Source organism: Mirounga leonina, unplaced genomic scaffold, assembly GCF_011800145.1.
Source record: "Mirounga leonina isolate KUSES-001 unplaced genomic scaffold, KU_Mleo_1.0 Mir_168, whole genome shotgun sequence".
Classification (NCBI taxonomy): Eukaryota; Metazoa; Chordata; class Mammalia; order Carnivora; family Phocidae; genus Mirounga; species Mirounga leonina.
The window spans coordinates 15,947,127-15,962,510 of NW_023270426.1; the positions used below are offsets into that span (position 1 = coordinate 15,947,127).

The 15,384-nt window shown below is 37.7% G+C and overlaps 2 protein-coding genes across 4 annotated transcripts in view; both read left to right on the forward strand.

The window, feature by feature from the left end:
* LYRM7 (LYR motif containing 7) overlaps nt 1-15,384 on the forward strand; it is a 33,387-nt gene continuing 18,003 nt past the window's right edge. Inside the window, exons 1-4 of one of the 2 annotated variants that reach the window (XR_004680872.1) lie at nt 1-193; nt 8,384-8,456; nt 10,168-10,238; nt 14,395-14,476. Coding sequence is in view for 1 of the 2 variants with exons in the window: in XM_035014052.1 (XP_034869943.1) it covers nt 176-193; nt 8,384-8,456; nt 10,168-10,238; nt 14,395-14,476 (244 nt within the window). In the remaining variant the exon portion in view is untranslated. The remainder of the gene's footprint in view (nt 194-8,383; nt 8,457-10,167; nt 10,239-14,394; nt 14,477-15,384) is intronic. The other variant, XM_035014052.1, reaches the window with a different exon arrangement.
* CDC42SE2 (CDC42 small effector 2) overlaps nt 12,107-15,384 on the forward strand; it is a 185,768-nt gene continuing 182,490 nt past the window's right edge. Inside the window, exons 1-2 of one of the 2 annotated variants that reach the window (XM_035014054.1) lie at nt 12,107-12,319; nt 14,395-14,476. The gene's annotated coding sequence lies outside the window, so the exon portion shown is untranslated. The remainder of the gene's footprint in view (nt 12,320-14,394; nt 14,477-15,384) is intronic. The other variant, XM_035014053.1, reaches the window with a different exon arrangement.

Genomic DNA, 15,384 nt, shown 5'->3' on the forward strand with positions numbered 1-15,384 from the left:
CTCCAGTGTCTTTGTGGAAGGCGGGGCTACAAGGGGGAATCTGCGCGGTGATTGGTTGCGGCACGTTAGGAACGTGACTTCGGGGAGTTGGATAGTCCACGCCGGGCAGTGATTGGTTGCCGAGAGGCGGGGAGGCTCGATCGCCGGAGAAGCGGCCGCCGCGGTGAGGAGAGCCATGGGTCAGGCGGCCAAGGTGACAGGGCCCGGGAAGGTTTGGGTTCGTTGCCGACGGGGAGGGAAAACGGGCGGTCCTGCGCAGGTTGTCTGGAATCTCAGTAGGTGTGGGTTCAGGACCCTCCACGGAGCTTGTGAACGTTGCCGCTGAGGAGCACAGTGACCACCTGCGAAGGGCGGTGGAGGGTTTGTGCTGGTGCGAGGAGGGAGGGTGGCACCAGAGCTTCCGCACTGGTCTCCTGGGGTACCGAAGTGTTTGTTTCTACGTCGTGCAAGTTCTGCCCCCGTTTCATCCCCACACCGAGTGTTTGAGGGACCTTTTTCGCGTCGTTGAGAGGTAGACGAGACGCCAAAGGCAGCCCTGCGCTGCAACCCTCTACTGAGTGAAAGGTCCGATGAGGTGAAAAGTTTAGTCAGATAACCAGATAACCGGAAGGTACACCGAAGTATGGCACCGAGGAAACTGAATCCGGGCGGAATCACTTGCCAAAAATCAACACCCAGGGAGACAGAGCAGAGACCCGTGAGACCTGAGTGCTCGAAATGAGCTTGGGAAGTGATGCCCCCGCCGGGTGCTTCCCTGAGTACCTGGTGTCAGATTCATTTCTTGTCAAACTGGTGCACGTTCCTGGCCGGCGCACACTTCTCAGGGACAAGCCATCCCTAACCTTCAACATCAGCATGCCCAGTTTGGTCCTGTCTCTGTCACTGGCTGCAGTGTAAGCACGGAAAAGGGGGGAAAGGCCTGTTACTGTATAGTGAGGAAAAGCAATGTTTATGGTTGGTCAATAGTAAGACACCACCAAGCGGTGCCTCCTGTACTACTGACTTTGGTGTTCTCAGTACATTTTAGTATATGTCACAGCACCAGGAGAAACAACTGTGAAGAGTTATTCAGATAATTTGAGTGTCCATAATAGCTATCGGTAATACCTTACAGCCAACATTTAGCCTACACTGTCTAGGCACAGTGGATGCAACGATAAACAGACCACCTTTGCCTTCATAAAGAAATTTAGCGGGGGGGCGCCTGGGTGGCTCAGTTGGCTGGGCGTCAGCTTTCGGCTGGGATCATGGATTCGAGAGTCCTGGGATTGAGCCCCGCGTGGGGCTCCCTGCTCAGAGGAGAGCCTGCTTCTCCCTCTTCCTCTGCCTACTTGTGTTGTCTGTCTCTCTGTCAAATAAATAAATAAAATCTTCAAAAAAAAAATTAAGGGGCGAGATTTTGAATTGAAAATACAGTGTATTTTGTGAGCTTATAGTTGGGATTTAACCTCTCTAGAGGGATGCAAAAAAAAAAAAATCTTTTGGGACGCCTGGGTCTCTGAGTCAGTTAAGCGTCCTGCTCTTGATCTCAGCTTAGGTCTTGATCTCAGGATCTTGAGCTGGAGCCCTGCGGTTGGGCTCCACACTGGGCATGGAGCCTATAAAAAAAAAAAAGTCTCTCATAGAATTAAAAGTTAAGACCCGAAGGTTGATTAGAAACTAGCTAGAAGAAGAGAGGAAAGAGTATTCCAGAAAGAGGAAGTAGTATATGGAAAGTCCTTGAAGTGGGAAGTTGCTTGGAAAACTTGAATTCAAAAGAAATTAAGATTCATTCCAAAAACACTTTTGGGGAGGCCTACCATATATAGACGATACTAACGGTAAGTGTAAAGGATACATAGCCTTTGAAGAAGTATGGGACCACAGCAAGTAAGCATTTGATTTCACATACTATGTAGTAAGTGCCCAGTGCTGTGGATGTACTCAGGAAGAGCATATAACCCAGAATTGGAAGAGATAGGTAAGTAATAGCTATCTAATGTGAAACCTAGTTCAGAAATTTTCCCATACACCCTTAATATTAACCCATTATGTGAGAAAATTGAGACAAAAAGGCTGAGTAACTTGTCCAAGGTTAAAATAAGTGGCAATGTCCTGTTCCAACTGATCTGTCTGTAGAGAGTCCGCCTTCCGTATACATTACCTAAATTATCCAATTAGTATAAGTAAATGAGGAAGAGAAGATAATCTGTGACCTAGCTTTCTGCATTTAATAAAAATTGATTAACTCTAAGGTGATATTAGCTCTTATAGTTCCAAGACAGTATTGATGACATTTTCTTATACTGGTTCTATTATTTTAAGTTTTTACTTAAATGCCAGTGAACCTACAGTGTAATATTAGTTTCAGGTGTACACTACAGTGATTCAACACTTCCATACAACAAACACCTGGTTCTCAGCACAGCAAGTGCCCTCCTTAATCCCCATCACCTACTTAATCCATTACCCCCCTCTGATAACCATCAGTTTGTTCCCTATAGGTAAGAGTCTTTCTTGGTTTGCCTCTCCCTTTTTTCCCCCCTTTATTCATTTGTTTTGCTTCTTAAATCCCACATATGAGTGAAATCATATGGTATTTGTCTTTCTCTGACCTACTTTGCTTAGCATAATATATTTTTTAAAGATTTTATTTATTTATTTGACAGAGAGAGACAGAGCACAAGTAGGCAGAGTGGCAGGCAGAGGAGGAGGAGGGAGAAGCAGGCTCTCTGCTGAGCAGGGAGCCGGATGTGGGGCTCAATCCCAGGACTCCAGGATCATGACCTGAGCCGAAGGCAGCCACTTAACCAACTGAGCCACCCAGGCGCCCCAGCATAATATTTTCTAGCTCCATCCACATCATTGCAAATGGCAAGATTTCATTCTTTTTTATGGCTGAGTAATATTCCATTGTATATTTATATGCCACTTCTTTATCCATTCATCAGTCGATGGACACTTGGCTGTTTCCATAATTTTGCTATTGTAAGTAATGCTGCTGTAAACATCAGGGTGCATATAACCCTTTGAATTAATATTTTTGTATTCTGTGGAACCTAGTATTGCAGTTGCTGGATCATAAGGTAGTTCTGTTTTTAACTTTTTGAGGAACCTCCACACTGTTTTCCAGAGTGGCTGCACCACTTTGCATTCCCACCAGCAGTGCAAGAGGGTTCCTCTTCCTCCACATCCTCACCAGTATCTGTTATTTCTTGTTTTTTGAGTTTAGCCATTCTGACAGGTGTGAGGTGGTATCTCTTGTAGTTTTTATTTGCATTTCTCTGATGATGAGTGATGTTGAGCATCTTTTCATGTGTCTGTTGGCCATCTATATGTCTTCTTTGGAAAGATGTCTATTCATTTCTTCCACCCCTTTTTTAACTGGATTATTCATTTTTTGGGTGTTGGGTTTTATAAGTTCTTTGTATATTTTGGGTACTAACCCTTTATCAGATATGTCATTTGCAAATATCTTCTCCCATTCCATAGGCTGCCTTTTAGTTTTATTGGTTATGTCCTTCGCTGTGCAAAAAGCTTTTTATTGTGATGTACTCCCAGTTGTTTATTTTTGCTTTTGTTTCCCTTGCCTCAGGAGACATATCTAGAAAGAAGTTGCTACAGCTGATGTCAAAGACGTTACTGCCTGTGTTCTCCTCTAGGAGTGTCATGGTTTTATGGTTTCATGTTAATCCATTTTAAATTTATTTTTGTGTATACTAGTTCTTAAATTAGGGGGGTTGGCTGTTGTAGTAATGAAATTTCTTTTTTCCCTAAAAAACAAGTAAAATGATTAGTTTTTTTTTTTTTTTTTATTTGACAGAGACACAGTAAGAGGGGAACACAAGCAGGGGGAGTGGGGAAAGGAGAAGCAGGCTTCCCACTGAGCAGGGAGCCCGACATGGGACTCGATCCCAGGACCCTGGGATCATGACCTGAGCCAAAGCCAGACGCTTAATGACTGAGCCACCCAGGTGCCCCTAAAATGATTACATTTACTTAACTTTCCACTTTGCTCTTAATCCCATGCAACTTATCTTCTACCACTGTTGTAATATTAAACTGCTTGGGTTTCTATGATATTCTATTACCTTTAAAGTCTATATTTCTTTTTTTTTTTTTAAGATTTTATTTGAGAGAGAGAATGGGAGACAGCATGAGAGGGGAAGGGTCAGAGGGAGAAGCAGACCCCCCGCTGAGCAGGGAGCCCGATGTGGGACTCGATCCCGGGACTCCAGAATCATGACCTGAGCCGAAGGCAGTTGCTTAACCAACTGAGCCACCCAGGCGCCCTAAAGTCTGTATTTCTACAAACAATCTTTTCATGGCAGTCTCAGCTTTTACTGTCAAACACCTCAAAATTCTTTCAGTCTCTACACATCTCAGTTCCAAAGCCACTTCCATTTTTTAGGTACTCATTGTAGCAGTACCCCACTTCCCAATACTAACATCTGTATTAGTTTCCTATGGCTATTCTAACAAAGTACCACAAACTAGGTGGCTTAAAGCAACAGAAAGGTATTGTCTCCACAGTCCTGGAGGCCAGAAGTCTGAAATGAAGGTGCCAGCAGAGCCATGCTTCCTCTGAAACTGGGTAGAATCTTTACCTCTTCCTAACTTCTGATGGTGGCCATCAATCCGTGATGTTCATTGGCTTGTTGGCTTGCTGGCTCACTCTTGCATCACTCTAATCTCTGCCTCCGTCTTTACATGGCAGTCTGTGTGTGTCTCTGTGTTCACATGGCGTTTGCTGCTGCTTTTAAGGATACCAGTCATATTGTATTAGAGCCCACTTTAATGACCTCATCTTAACTTAATTCATCTGCAAAGACCCTATTTCCAAATAAAGTCACATTTTACAGGTACTAGGAATTAGGACTTCAGTATGTCCTTTGGGGGAACACAGTTTAAGCTGTAACAGTATGGATATACCACATTTATTTACCTGTTCATGAATTGATAGAAATTTGAGTTGTTTCTACTTTTTGACTGTTGTGAATAATGCTGCTATGATTGTTCAAGTCCAAGTTTTTGTGTAAACATATGTTTTCATTTCCTTGGGTATATAAGTATCGAATTGCTAGATCAGGTGATAACACTGTGTTTAACTTTTTGAGCAACTGCCAAACTGTTTTCCAAACAGCTGCAACATTTTACATTCCCAGCAACAATGTATAAGAGTTCCAATTTTCCCTCATTCTTGCCAATACTCGTTACTCATTACTGATTTTCTTTTTCATTATAGCCATTCTGCTGGGCTTAAGTGTACTTCACTGAGAATTAGATTTGTATTTCCCAGATGCCAAATCATATTGAGCATCTTTTCATGGCCTTGATGACCATTTGTCTATCTTTACAGAAATGTCTATTGAAATCCTTTGTCTGTGTTTTTATTGTTGAGCTGTAAAAGTTCTTTAAATGTTCCAGATAAGGGCCCCTTACTGGATATATGGTTTGCAGATACTTTCTTCTTGTCAGGGCTTGTCTAATCTCTTTTTTGATAATGTCCTTTCCCTTCCTCTTTCTAAAATACTTTTTTTTAGTTTTAATAAAGTTGATAAATGTGTAAGGTTTAAGAAATCAAAGTGTTACACAGAAACCAGTAGGTGTATACTTCCTTCTACATACTCTCAATTCCTGCTCCCCAGAGATAAGTGCTTTTAATCATTTTAGCTATTCTCACATTTACCTCCATGTTTCTAAAGAACATACTTAAACTGCTATTCGTTGTGTTTTGTGGGGTTTTTTTTTTTCTGTTGGGAGATACTATTTACTGACTTTTAACAATAGAATTTGATGATTGAGCTCCCCTCTTAAACCTTAGTCCTGGGGCACCTGGGTGGCTCAGTTGTTAAGCGTCTGCCTTCGGCTCAGGTCGTGATCCCAGGGTCCTGGGATCGAGCCCCACATCGAGCTCCCTGCTCCACGGGAAGCCTGCTTCTCCCTCTCCTACTCCCCCTGCTTGTGTTTGCTCTCTTGCTCTGTCTCTCTCTGTCAAATAAATAAACAAAATCTTTTTTAAAAAAAAAAAAAAAACCTTAGTCCTCTCATTTACAAATTTTGGTGAATTAGTTTTCATTTTTTTAAGTACTCTGATTGTATAAAATTGTCCACAGCTGAGTCCTCTTACATTGCCTTTCTTTTCTAATTCTGTTTTTCTTGAAAATAATAACCTTGTTTTTATTATCATTGGTTAGTTTCCTACTTATCTGTTCCCAAAATCAGTATCAGTTTGATTTTTTCCTGGGAACATCTTTTCTGGATCAGTTCAACCTTTTGCTGTAGTCTGGACTTTGCTTTGTAGACTGGCTGCACAAATGGTGACCTGTATTTGTCCTTCACCATCTTCTCTGTGTTGGATCACCTGCCTCACTGGTTCCCATGTTTTTTCTTTTGTAGTTCATCCCCTTGTTGTGGAGTACATTCTTCTATAGCTTTACAAGAAAGGATGTATGGCAGATAAGAGACTTCGTATTTTCAAAAATGTCTCTTTGCCTTTGCAGTTAAATGGTAATTTGGCTATGTATGGTATTCTAAGCTGGACATCTTTTTTTTTTTTTTTTTTTTGGTGGGCAGCAACGCATAGTTTATTGAGTGATAGTAGTGATAGTACAAAGCTCCCAAAGAGGGAGGGGGCCCAAGAGGGTTGCCCTGGGCATTTTTTTTTTTTTTTTAACTTGAAGATCTTATACCATTGTCTTCTCACAGTGATGCTATTTAGAAGTCAGGTGTCATTCTGATTTTCTGTCCTTTCTATGTGAACTGTTTTTTATTTTCAAGGTGTTTCTTTTTATGAGCATCGTACTGAACCTGTATCATGATGTACTATGGTATGGGTTTTGTGTTGGGCACTTGGAGCTTTTTCAATCAAGTAACCGATGCACCTTACTTGGTAACATTTTCTTAATTTTTCCCTTTTTAATTTCTTTTGTCTGTTTTCTCTGTCCTTTTTTTTTTTTAAGATTTGTTTATTTATTTGAGAGAGAGAGAATCTTAAGCAGACTCCACGCTGAGTGCAGAGCCCGACGCTGGGTTCCATCCCAGGACCCTGAGATCATGACCTAAGCCAAAATCAATACTCGGACACTTAACCAGCTAACCCACCCAGGCACCCCTCTGTTCTTTCTTGTTGGAAATCCAGTTAATGTAATTGTTGGTCCATCTGGACTACTCCCTTAATTTTGTTTTCTTGCCTCAATTTCTGAGTTTTTATTCTACTTCTTGGCTGTTTTTCTACCCTTAATATTTGCTATCCTTCATTTGATATCTGAGAGCTTTGGGGCGTTTTCTGAATGTTCCTTTTTCAATTTACTATGGCTTCTTTTTGTTGTTATTCCATCTCTGCAGTCACTTACTTTTCTGAGGAAGTTCATTTTGGTTGTTTGGTTTTTGTTTGTTGTGTTTTATGTTTTTTGCTTCGTGTTTCCTGTTTTTCTTTTGGTGTCTGCCTTTGATGTTATAGGTTTTCTAATATATGTAAATACCTAAAACAATGCCTAGCACAGGGTATACTTAGTAAATAAATATTAGATATTTTATCTAGTGAATGGATTGGAGGGAATAGTGGCAGAGTGACAAATCTGTGTTAAGTAGTCTATGCAAGAGATGGGAGGGTCTGAACTTAAATAATTTTCAGGAATGGAGAATATCGAAAACATTAGAGAGACAGTCCTAAAATTTCCACATGAAGAGTAATAGAGATTTAAAGAATTGTGTAGAGATTTCCAGCTTGAGAAACTCAGTGTCTTCTATTCTCTAAAATTGAAAAGACAGGAGAAAAAACAATATCGGGGGAACAATATTGAGTACGTTTTTAAACTTGAGAAGGGTGAAGTAGGCTTGGCCTAACACTAAAGCCTCTACACAATCTGTCTTCTACCAAAATGTCAGGCTCTTCTATTTTTTTAACATAGTGTTAGAATATTCATAAGTCTCAACATTCCACTTCTCTTTGGGAAATCACAATTACACTTTCCTAAATTATCTGAAACATCTTCCTTCTGGGCTCTCTTAAGATGTAATAAGTTCATGAGTTTGTGTATATGTGTGTAAAACTTTTAGAGCAGATGAAGGCCTCCATATGTTAAGAAAAGTGAGAACAAATACATACCAGACTGACAAAGTTACTTTAGCAGACTGGTTTTGGCAGGGGGATTATTAACTTTTTAACCATCCTTGTTTTTTTTTCCCAAAGAACTTGGTATTATTTTTGTAAATCTAATTTTTTTTAAATTTAAAGATAAATAACAAAGGGAAAATTGTTTTGGCAAACCCTGGTTTTACTGGCTATTTTGAAAAATAGTCCAAGTAACTAAAGAGAAAAGAAATACCTTGTAATCCTTGTAATTATATAAAATGTAAAATTTTTTTCTTTTGAGGTCTGAATTCTAATTTTTTTTTATAGGTTTTACAGCTCTTTAAAACATTACACAGGACCAGACAACGGGTTTTTAAAAATGATACCAGAGCATTAGAAGGTAGGTTTATTTTTCGTCATGTTGGAGTAAGTTCTTCACATGGCTTCTAATATATCCAAGAGAATTTGCATGGTCAAGACCCATCTTAGAGAGTGATCTTCATATCTCTCCCCTAATTTTGTTATGTTTTATGAAGATTAGTTTACATTACACTGCTTTGAGGAGTATCTACTTAAAATTTTTAAAGATCTAGTTTTTATAAAGAATCAGAAAAGATCAGAATTTTAGCATGCTCCATTGCTTGTCAAGCCGTTAAACTTATTTCTATTATATAATCACATTTTCACACTCTCTAGGACCAGATACTTCCATATTATTAATTCCTTGTGTCATTCCAGAAATGATAGCAGCTGTGAAAAAGAATCTATCCCAAATGTTTACAAATTTAGTATTTCACTGTTTTAAGTGGCTTTTATCATATCTAAAAGTCGGAGTTCTAAAGCTTAGGTTATGTATTGGTCATGTGCAGTATCTATCTTCATATATTTCGTTTTCTTTTTTTTTTTTTTTTAAGATTTTATTTATTTGAGAGAGAGAGCACAAGCTAGGAGGAGAGGCAGAGGGGGAGGGAGAAACAGGCTCCCTGCTGAGCAGGGAGCTCAATGCGGGGTTCGATCCAGGAACCTTGTGATCATGACTTGAGCTGAAGGTAGATGCTTAACCAACCGAGCCACCCAGGCGCCCCATCTATCTTCATATATTTCTAAAACTCTTTAAGAGGGCACCTAGGTAGTATCCCCACTGTCCCTAGGAATTCAAGTTTTTTTGTAATTCACCAAGAACAATTTCTTGAATATTAAAATATATGCTTCATATTGTATATGTTTTACCAAATTCATTTAGTTCTTCATATATCCCTGTGGGGTAGTTACTATTATAATTTTTTTCCAATGAGAAAACTGACAAAATGTGAAAGGATTTGTCTCACATCATACTAGTGAGAGGTAGAGCTAGGATTGACCTAAGCAGTTTGGCTCCAAATCCCAAATTTTCAGCACCTAATATTGAAATATATAAAGCATAGAAGGAGGGTTTTCTGGCTATTCTCTATCAACAGCACTTCAAGTGTTATTAAGTGACGTAAGAACAGCTAACATTGCATAATTACTAAGCACTTTACATGGGTTGTTCCATTAAATGCTCACAGCAACAATAAGGCACTTGTCAGATTAGACTAAATTATGCTATAATGATGCCAAAGTATCAGTGGTTTACATGAACAAAGGTGTATTTATCACTCACTTTACATGCCAGCCAAACCACTTTTATATATATTTTGGTGCTATGTCTTTATTTTATTTGTGTGTGTGTGTGTGTGTGTGTGTGTGTGTGTGGTTTAACGTGTTTGTATGTATTGAGTTTTGCCATCTTAAAGCATTTTAATTTTTTAGATTCATGGAAAGAAATTATTAAATGGGATTCATTAGAATCTGATAGCTAGAGGTATATAAATGAAATTGGAAGTAAAAAGCAGGAAACGAAAGTATTTGTATATTAGAGTATATTAGGTTTAATTAAAAATTTGCCAGCCTGTCCAAAGATTTCTAGGACAGTTTTTTTTTAAAAAAGTCTTATTTTTATAATTAGTTTCACATGGGGCAAAACTGTTTCGACTACTAGAGAAGTAGTTATAATGAATAAGGTATAAATTCTTGGGACAGGAATTATAAATTAGAAGAGAAATAATTATATATTTTTTTTCTTTCTCTAGCAGCCAGAATAAAGATAAATGAAGAATTCAAAAGTAATAAAAGTGAAACTTCTCCCAAGAAAATAGAAGAGGTATAGTAATTGAGTCTTTCAATTATGATAAAGCCCTTATAAATTTTCTTAGAAAATGATGAAAATAAAGGGGTTATATGAAATAAAGATTATTACTTGGTAGTTATATCACAACTATAGATAACCTTCACTTGTTTGGTATGGCTCACCTCTTTAGGGTCATCTGCTACACCCTTAAGACAGCAAGTTACCAGGTACAAAACATGGATGTAGCTATGGTCAAATCAAGAGCAGCTCAACCAACCCAGAAACCCACAGAAATTCTATCTTTACTTAAGGCAAGTGACTAAAACTAAGGAGCATGAGTATTAGAACTACAGAAGGAATTAATGTTCATTTAGCTCAGCTAGACAGACTTTTTTTTAATTCCTAACTAGGCAGTGAGAGTTAATCAGCCACAATTCATGAACTATTCTTGCTTTGCCTTTTGGTCACTTGCTCTAGTTGAAGACAGTCAGTCTACTGACACTGATTGGTGAGCTTCTTACTACGCCCAGTACATGTTCATTTAAAAAAATGCACAATGATTCCTTTTTTGTATAAAATCATACTGCATATACATGCATATTGTCTCTATTTTGAGCTTCCTAAGTGTTTCTGTACACTTTACTTATACTTTGTATAAATGTAGGGAAAGTACCCTTAGGAGGAAAACAAAAAATGGAAAATTATTTGCAGGGGCAATCATAATTCCAAGAATTGGTTTGATAAAGAGGAAGGTACAAATTAGAATCTTCCATGTTTAATAAAATTTCTACATGTTAAATTTTTTTAGAAAAAAATGCATTTCTTTTTGGTAGAGAAAAATGCTGTTTTTAGAATAGTAAATATCTGTAATAATCAAGTTAATGAGTCAAAATGAGATAGCCTAAGTGTTTCTATCCCTCCCGTATAAAGTAGAAAGGGAAAGATTTCATTTAACCATCTGATAGGGCAAACAGGGACTGTGTAATTTTTATTCATGGCAGAAGTTAAGATGACATCATAATCAAGTCATAACTTGAAGTTAAAAGATGTATACAAAAGTTTGTATTTGCTATTCAGTAGGCTGATTAATAACAATATGGTAATTATTTTTAAATTTTGAAATCATGATAAAAAATTTTTAAATTGACATGTCTTTATATCAACTGTAAATTCCTTTTATTTGTAAAGCACTAATTTAACATAAAGCAGTCTAGAAATGACTTATTTGTTACATACAAATGTGTATTTTATATAATTCTGCATAGATTAAATATTTAGTAGTGTTTAGTAAATTACATTGTTGTTGTTATGTATTGGAAGGTTCATGAAGTCTTGGCACCACAAAGAATCTTAGGTATCTTTTATACCAGCAGTTCTTAAACTGTTTGGTCACAAGACCCTTTTACCTTCTTAAAAGTTGAGGACCCCAAAAAGTACGTTTCATGTGGTATGCCTTTCAATATTTATCTTAGTAGAAATTAAAACTGAGAGATTTTTAAAATACGTATTTTTTATCTAAAAATAATAAGCTCATTATGTGGTAACAAACATACTGTTTATGGAAAATAACTATATTTTCAAAACATTTAGTGAGAAGAGTGGACACTGTTTTACCATTTTGCAAATCTCTTTAAAGTCTGGCTTAACTCTCTCTCTGTCTCTCTGTCTCTCTGTCTCTCAAATAATAATAATTCAATAATAAATAAAATCTTTAAAAACAAACAAACAAACATCTGCCTTTGGCTCGGGTCATGATCCTGGAAGCCTGGGATTGAGCCCCGCATCGGGCTCCCTGCTGCTCAGTGGGGAATGTGCTTCTCCCTCTACCACTCCCCCTGCTCATGTTTTCTCTCTTTTTTCTCTCTCTCTCTCACTCTCTCTCTCAAATAATAATAAATAAAATCTTTAAAGTCTGGCTTAATAGAAGGCAGCTCAATTCTCATATCTGCTTCCTCATTCAATCTGGTGCAATGTTTTTAGGTTGAAATATATGAAGAAAATTCAGCCTCACACAGATGAAGTTGGAAAAGAGTTAGGAGTATAAATAGACTTTTCAAATAAATTGTGAATATTCTTTGATACTACACCTCAACAAATCGTAAACTTCCTTAAAGGTTAGTTGCATTGTGGAACTCTGTTACCTGTTAGACCAATGGGTGGAGAGAGGTAGATAGGTAGGTAAGCAGATAGATAGATTTTTTTTTTTTTTTGCTCCAGGATTCATACAGACCACCTCCTGCTCATCCTTTCTGATTTCCCTTTATCCCTTATTCCTCAACAAGCCTTGTTTCCTGCCTTAGACCTATGAGTAGACTCAGTTCATGCACCTCCAGTGGATGAGGAGGCCCGTTTTTATTCTTTCTCTCTCCTGCTAAGTCCCTTCTCAGATCTGTTGGGAGTTGAGGCTTTGCTCTTCCACACCTTCTCCATGTTAGTTAATGGCAGCTCCCACCTTTTAATGCTCAGACCAAAAAACTTGATGTTCTCTTTCTTGATTGCCGTCTTTCTCTCACACTTATATCCAGCCTGTCAGCCAATTTTCTTGACTTCAAAATATATCCAGAATTCGACCACTTCTCATCCTCCCCATCATTATCTCCTAGTTCAAGCCACTATCCTCTTTCACTGGATTGTTACAACAGGCTCCTAGTGGGTCTCCCTGCTTCCTCCCTAACTCCCTGGAGCCTATTCTCAGTACTTTTAAAGGCAGATTGAGCCTTTTAAATAAAAAGGCATATCCCATCACTCTTGTACTCACAACCCCCATAGCTTCTCATCCCAAAGTAAAATCTAAGGTGCTTACCATGACCTACAAGACCATATCATCCAGGGGCACCTGGATGGTTCAGTCGTTAAGCATCTGCCTTCGGCTCAGGTCATGATCCCAGGGTCCTGGGATTGAGCCCCGCATCAGGTTCCCTGCTCAGCCGGGAGCCTGCTTCTCCCTCTCCCACTCCACCTGCTGTGTTCCTTCTCTAGCTGTCTCTCTCTGTCAAATAAATAAATAAAATCTTAAAAAAAAAAAAAAAAAGACTATATCATTTGACCTCTATTAACTACCCACCTTAGCCCCCTCCATCCCTCTTACTCTTACAGTCTCAGTGTATTGAGGGCACTTGAATTTACCAAGAACTTTCCTGTCTCAGGGCATTTATGCTGTTGCTTATTTCTAGGATATTCTTCTCCACATGCTCTTAAGTCTTCATTAGTAGACCAATAGATTTAATCTGTCTTTCTCTTTGAATGGATCTTTTACCATGCATGATTTTGTAACATCTTGCACCATTGATTTGGAGAATACAGGTTCACCAAGTAATGCATATCTCCCAAATGTTAACATAATTCAGTATGTAATATTTTAAAATTATATTTATTAATATTAATATCTATCTCATCAGAAAAATCCATAAGCATTGAAAAACTATCAAGCTCATGGTGGCAGATAGTTTCCCTAGAATTCTAATTTTTTCTTGAAAACTTGAATTTTACCATTGTCAGCAAATACAGTTAGTTGTTTTCTTGAAATAAATAACAGAGTCAGCTCATTCATTTTCAAGAAAATGTTTGCCAGATACCCAAGTCTGATCATAGTTTGTCTGTTGCTCATTCATATAAAATGGTATTCCATGGAGAAAGCTCTACTTCTGCTCACAACTCAGTGCAGAAAGCTTTAGTATTATGAGAATCCTTTTGACTTCATGGTATCTGAAAGGGTCTCAAGATCCCTCAGGGGTCCACAGCTTTGAGAATCTTTGTTCTAGTCCACTTCTTCATTTTGCATATGACAAGTTCTGAAACTTAAAGAGAACTTAAAGGCCTAATACTTAATGATAGAGCTATGGAATCCAAGTATTCCGACTCCTAGTTCAGTATCATTTCTAGTGTTTAGAACATCCAACTCTATAAAAGAAAGATTCAACCCTCTCCCAAAGAAAACAGCATTTTGAACATATTAAATATATATTCCAACAAAAAACACTCTGAATCTATTTTGGAACAAAATATGGAACGGATGGATAAAAGTACACATATGTCTGAGTTTCTGTATGCTTGGAATGGTTAGAAAAAGTTAAAGGCAGTATTACCCAAAAAGAAATAACAGTAAATTTACATTTTTCAAAAACAGTGCATTCATAAGGACCATTGAAAAAATATCCAAAGGATTTATTCTGTTTGGTTTTCTTAACAGCTAATAAAAATAGGTTCCGATGTTGAATTGTTACTCAGAACATCTGTTATACAAGGTATTCACACAGACCACAATACACTGAGTAAGTAAAATTAAAAATATTTTCTGACTTCATTGTATTTTAAAATATTGAGCAATTGCAGCATTTCTAATGCTGATTAGTAAAACAGCTTGATTTTGCTAGACAATGTGGTATATCTTTATACATTTGTAAGGCTACCATTTTTAATGCTAGATTATAAAACTTTGTTTTACTAGATTTTTTTCTTTTTCTTTTTTAAATTTATTTTTTCTTCTTAATCTTAACCACTGGTTACATTATAGAACTGTAGTTAAAAGACAATATGACCAGTTTTTCATCGTATTTATTTGGGGTTCTTAATTATTATGTTATCATTTATCACCTACTTAAACTGTTATCATTTATCACCTACTTATCACTTATTAACTGTTCTTTACCTTTTATTCTATGATTAAAGTTATTTTAAAAATGATTATAGGAAATGGAAATATAGTTGAGGATCCTCCATTATACCTCCAGACTCCTTGTAGGACTTCAGCAGAATTTTCTTTTTTTTTTTTTAAGATTTTATTTATTTATTTGACAGAGAAAGACACAGCGAGAGAGGGAACACAAGCAGGGGAAGTGGGAGAGGGAGAAGCAGGCTTCCTGCAGAGCAGGGAGCCTGATGCTGGGCTCCATCCCAGGACTCTGGGATCATGACCTGAGCTGAAGCAGACACTTAATGACTGAGCCACCCATGCGCCCCTCAGCAGAATTTTCATATCACATTATATTTTGTTTTCATTGCCTGAAGTATCTTTGGGGACAACAACAACAACAAAAAAGATGATATTCAAATTTTTGAAAGGCTTCTTTTTTTCTTAAAGTGAACTATCAAAGTATAACATACAAACAGAAAAGTGCACTATTTATAACTATACAGCCAGTGAATTTTCACAAAGTGAAATATCCATGTAACCAACATC